General features: G+C 33.2%; 1 protein-coding gene across 1 annotated transcript in view; it reads left to right on the top strand.

The window, feature by feature from the left end:
- The first annotated feature begins 395 nt into the window (after positions 1-395).
- ece2b (endothelin converting enzyme 2b) overlaps positions 396-6,239 on the top strand; it is a 36,845-nt gene continuing 31,001 nt past the window's right edge. Inside the window, exon 1 of the mRNA XM_079272645.1 lies at positions 396-622. Within this exon, the coding sequence (XP_079128771.1) occupies positions 590-622 (33 nt within the window). The 5' untranslated portion in view covers positions 396-589. The remainder of the gene's footprint in view (positions 623-6,239) is intronic.

Genomic DNA, 6,239 nt, shown 5'->3' with positions numbered 1-6,239 from the left:
GACAGACAGACAGACAGACAGATCGATCGAGCTGGAGTAGGTCAGGTCGGGCCGTGAGGGTGACGTCAGCCCCACTGTTTCTCGGGGTGTGTTTGTTTGTGAGAGGAAGAAGCTGGTTGGATGTTGGGCGGGGTCTGAGGAGAGAGCGAGAGAGAGAGAGAGAGAGAGAGAGAGAGAGAGAGAGAGAGAGAGCGAGAGAGAGCGAGAGAGAGAGAGAGAGAGCGCGAGAGAGAGAGAGAGAGAGAGAGAGAGAGAGAGAGAGAGCGAGAGAGCGAGAGAGAGAGAGAGAGAGAGAGAGAGAGAGAGAGAGAGAGAGCGAGAGAGAGAGAGCGAGCGCGAGAGAGAGAGAGAGAGAGCGCGAGAGAGAGAGAGAGAGAGCGAGAGAGCGAGAGAGAGAGAGAGAGAGGAATCAGAGAAACCTCCCAACGTTCCTGCTGCTGCTCACGCTAAAGGAGGAGAAGAGGAAGAAGAAGAAGAAGGAGGAGGAGGAGGAGGAGCACTGAGAGACACGCAAACGGACTGACAGCGGGAGGATGGGCCGGTGGAGCGGCCGTCGGTAGCGGTCTGTGTTCAGGCACGGAGCTCCAGGATGAGCGTAGCGCTGCAGGACCTCCGGAACACCGTGAGTCCACACACACACACACACGCACGAACAAAACAAGCTTACATGCACACGCAGCATGCACGCGCCCCGGACGCGTGACACGCAGCCCACGCGCTCCTGTGTGTCCCTCGTGCACCGGTCGGTTCTGATGCTGATCACCTGTCAATCACTGGGATCGATTCACAGGCGGGTCCCATTGATCCGTATGGTACTGTTACTGCAGACAGGTGTGTGTGTGTGTGTGTGTGTGTGTGTGTGTGTGTGTGTGTGTGTGTGTGTGTGTGTGTGTGTGTGCGTGTGTGTGTGTGTCCTGCTGACGTCACTGAGCCAACAGGCTGATTGATTACTGAACTGATCAATGACAATCACAACATGGAGCTTCTTAAGACGTTCTGGTCAAACACTGGGGACAAACTGGGGACAAACTGGGGATCTCAAAATAACGACATAGTATCTCAACATGATTCAGTATATCAAAATATGGACTTAATATGACTAAGTATCTCAAAATAGGGAGAAACGTCTTAATATTTAAATTGAGCGTCACTTTTTAGAAAGCTTCTCACAACGGGATGCTTTTTCAATCACATTGTCATAAATGAGAAACAATAGTTCTCTCCTGGAAAACTGAACGTTAAAAGGAAGTTGTAGCCGTGGACAATAAAGAACTTCCTTCAGAGAACCGTCTGGTTTGGTGAGTTCAGGGAACCAACAGGCTGATCCACATTCCTTCAGCCTGCCTGAGGAGACGAGCTCAGGGGACACAAAGCCCTCATGGGTTTTTAACCTGTTGGTTTGGGGACCTTTGATTGGCTCATTGTGATTGGTAACTGTGACGACCAATCAGGTGGTTAGCATTAGCCGTTAGCATGCAGTCCTTATTTAGCATGCAGTCCTTATTTAACATACCAAGTCGTTATTTAACATACCAAGTCATTTAACATATCAAGTCATTATGTAACATATCAAGTCATTATTTAACATATCAAGTCGTTATTTAACATACCAAGTCGTTATTTAACATACCAAGTCGTTATGTAACATATCAAGTCATTATTTAACATATCAAGTCGTTATTTAACATACCAAGTCGTTATGTAACATATCAAGTCATTATTTAACATACCAAGTCGTTATTTAACATACCAAGTCGTTATGTAACATACCAAGTCATTATTTAACATATCAAGTCATTTAACATATCAAGTCATTATTTAACATATCAAGTCATTATTTAACATATCAAGTCATTATGTAACATATCAAGTCATTATTTAACATATCAAGTCATTATGTAACATATCAAGTCATTATGTAACATATCAAGTCATTATTTAACATATCAAGTCATTTAACATATCAAGTCATTATTTAACATATCAAGTCATTATTTAACATATCAAGTCGTTATTTAACATATCAAGTCATTATTTAACATATCAAGTCGTTATTTAACATATCAAGTCATTTAACATATCAAGTCATTATTTAACATATCAAGTCGTTATGTAACATATCAAATCATTATTTAACATATCAAGTCGTTATGTAACATATCAAGTCATTATTTAACATATCAAGTCATTATGTAACATATCAAGTCATTATTTAACATATCAAGTCATTATTTAACATATCAAGTCATTATTTAACATATCAAGTCATTTAACATATCAAGTCATTATTTAACATATCAAGTCATTATGTAACATATCAAGTCATTATGTAACATATCAAGTCATTATTTAACATATCAAGTCATTTAACATATCAAGTCATTATTTAACATATCAAGTCATTATTTAACATATCAAGTCGTTATGTAACATATCAAGTCATTATTTAACATATCAAGTCGTTATTTAACATATCAAGTCATTATGTAACATATCAAGTCATTATTTAACATATAAAGTCATTTAACATATCAAGTCATTATGTAACATATCAAGTCATTATTTAACATATCAAGTCATTTAACATATCAAGTCATTATTTAACATATCAAGTCATTATTTAACATATCAAGTCGTTATGTAACATGTCAAGTCATTATTTAACATATCAAGTCGTTATTTAACATATCAAGTCATTATGTGACATATCAAGTCATTATGTGACATATCAAGTCATTATTTAACATATCAAGTCATTATTTAACATATCAAGTCATTATGTAACATATCAAGTAATTATTTAACATATCAAGTCATTATTTAACATATCAAGTAATTATTTAACATATCAAGTCGTTATGTAACATATCAAGTCGTTATTTAACATATCAAGTCGTTATTTAACATATCAAGTCGTTATGTAACATACCAAGTCATTATTTAACATATCAAGTCATTTAACATATCAAGTCATTATTTAACATATCAAGTCATTATTTAACATATCAAGTCGTTATGTAACATATCAAGTCATTATTTAACATATCAAGTCGTTATTTAACATATCAAGTCATTATTTAACATATCAAGTCATTATTTAACATATCAAGTCATTATGTAACATATCAAGTCATTATGTAACATATCAAGTCATTATTTAACATATCAAGTCATTATGTAACATATCAAGTCATTATTTAACATATCAAGTCATTATTTAACATATCAAGTCATTATTTAACATATCAAGTCGTTATTTGACATATCAAGTCATTATTTGACATACCAAGTCGTTATTTGACATATCAAGTCATGTAACATACCAAGTCGTTATTTAACATATCAAGTCATGTAACATACCAAGTCATTTAACATATCAAGTCATTTAACATATCAAGTCATTATTTAACATACCAAGTCATTATTTAACATATCAAGTCGTTATTTAACATATCAAGTCATTATTTAACATACCAAGTCATTATTTAACATATCAAGTTATTTAACATACCAAGTCATTATTTAACATATCAAGTCATTATTTAACATATCAAGTCATTATGTAACATATCAAGTCATTATTTAACATACCAAGTCATTATTTAACATACCAAGTCATTATTTAACATATCAAGTTATTTAACATACCAAGTCATTATTTAACATACCAAGTCATTATTTAACATATCAAGTCGTTATTTAACATATCAAGTCATTATTTAACATACCAAGTCATTATTTAACATACCAAGTCATTATTTAACATACCAAGCCATTATTTAACATACCAAGTCATTATTTAACATATCAAGTCATTATTTAACATATCAAGTCATTTAACATATCAAGTCATTATTTAACATATCAAGTCATTATTTAACATATCAAGTCATTATTTAACATACCAAGTCATTATTTAACATATCAAGTTATTTAACATACCAAGTCATTATTTAACATACCAAGTCATTATTTAACATATCAAGTCGTTATTTAACATATCAAGTCATTATTTAACATACCAAGTCATTATTTAACATACCAAGTCATTATTTAACATACCAAGTCATTATTTAACATATCAAGTCATTATTTAACATATCAAGTCATTTAACATATCAAGTCATTATTTAACATATCAAGTCATTATTTAACATACCAAGTCATTATTTAACATACCAAGTCATTATTTAACATATCAAGTTATTTAACATACCAAGTCATTATTTAACATACCAAGTCATTATTTAACATATCAAGTCGTTATTTAACATATCAAGTCATTATTTAACATACCAAGTCGTTATTTAACATATCAAGTCATTATTTAACATACCAAGTCATTATTTAACATACCAAGTCATTATTTAACATATCAAGTCAATATTTAACATACCAAGTCATTATTTAACATACCAAGTCATTATTTAACATATCAAGTCGTTATTTAACATACCAAGTCGTTATTTAACATACCACGTCATTATTTAACATACCAAGTCGTTATTTAACATATCAAGTCAATATTTAACATACCAAGTCATTATTTAACATACCAAGTCGTTATTTAACATATCACGTCATTATTTAACATAATACGTCATTATTTAACATATCAAGTCGTTATTTAACATATCAAGTCATTATGTAACATACCAAGTCGTTATTTAACATATCAAGTCATTATTTAACATACCAAGTCATTATTTAACATACCAAGTCATTATTTAACATATCAAGTCATTTAACATATCAAGTCATTATTTAACATACCAAGTCGTTATTTAACATATCAAGTCATTATTTAACATACCAAGTCATTATTTAACATACCAAGTCATTATTTAACATATCAAGTCGTTATTTAACATACCAAGTCGTTATTTAACATACCACGTCATTATTTAACATACCAAGTCGTTATTTAACATATCAAGTCAATATTTAACATACCAAGTCATTATTTAACATACCAAGTCGTTATTTAACATATCACGTCATTATTTAACATAATACGTCATTATTTAACATATCAAGTCGTTATTTAACATATCAAGTCATTATGTAACATACCAAGTCGTTATTTAACATTTTAAGTCATTATTCTGAGATACTACGTCCTAAATATTAATTATTTCGAGACTTCCAGGATGTTGTTTTTCCATCACAGGCTCTTGTGTATTATATATTCTTGCCTGTAGAAGTCAAAGATCTCATGTTTGTGTGAGAGAGAAACATGAGAGGAACGTAATGTCAGAATAAAGAAAAGGTTGTTTTAAGGTGGTATTAACAGATAGCCGGGGTTGTCTCTCAGACACGATGGATCTCTGGTGTTGTCCATGAACGAGACCTTCACATCGTCTCCACTGAGGAGTTCAGGTTCCATTAATAACTCTGATGTTGACATTTAGCTCAGAGGCTAAAAGCTAAATGTGTCCTTGTTTCTTCGATAGCGGAGCCAGCGGCTGCTGTCAGCTGATCGAGTTAACGCGTAGAACATCTACACATTACGTCTCACACATGAAACCATCAAACCGTCTCTGGGGCTCAAACACGGTTTATTCGGAAGAGTTGAAGGTAAAATGTTCATCCGTTAACATCTGGCTCCCAAAGTAAATATTATCACCTGAAACCAGAGCGGGAGGAAGTACTCGTGTCTTTTACTTCAGTAAAAGTACTAACGCCACAGTGTACAAATACACTGAATATTTAGAATAAAAGCCCTGTATTCTAAATGTTACTTTAGTGAAAGTACAAAAGTATTAATATCAAAAAATGCCAAAAATAAAAGTATTCATTTCAGAGAATAATAAACACAGATAGCTGTTGTTAGCACTGTTAGCTTCTAGCTGCCGGTTCAGCTGTCGCCATGTTGAGAGCCATGTGGAGGCAATCCCTCCTCATGGGTACGCTTTGAATTTGAAATGTTTTAAAAGTTAAAGTACAAAAGTATCAGTATCAAAATATACAAAAAGGAAAAGTACTCATTACACAGACTAGTACATATTTTATTATTGCATTGTAATTTTTGATGCATTAATGTGTTCATCACTTTAATGTTGTAGATGTAAACTGTGTATATAAAGTGGATGTTTTGAAGCCTCCAGTTTAGTGTTTTGTCTGTCGCCATCTTGTTTTTTGCAACCAGTGAACAGGAAGTGACCATATATGGACTGAGGAGGAGTGACGTAGAGACGTTGTATACGTCTCTGCTAGAGACCTGTCAATCACTGTGTAGC

This window comes from Melanostigma gelatinosum (assembly GCF_949748355.1).
Source record: "Melanostigma gelatinosum genome assembly, chromosome: 7".
NCBI lineage: Eukaryota > Metazoa > Chordata > Actinopteri > Perciformes > Zoarcidae > Melanostigma > Melanostigma gelatinosum.
The sequence above is the reverse complement of the archived record's forward strand: the minus strand, read 5'-3'. Positions and strand labels throughout refer to the sequence as shown.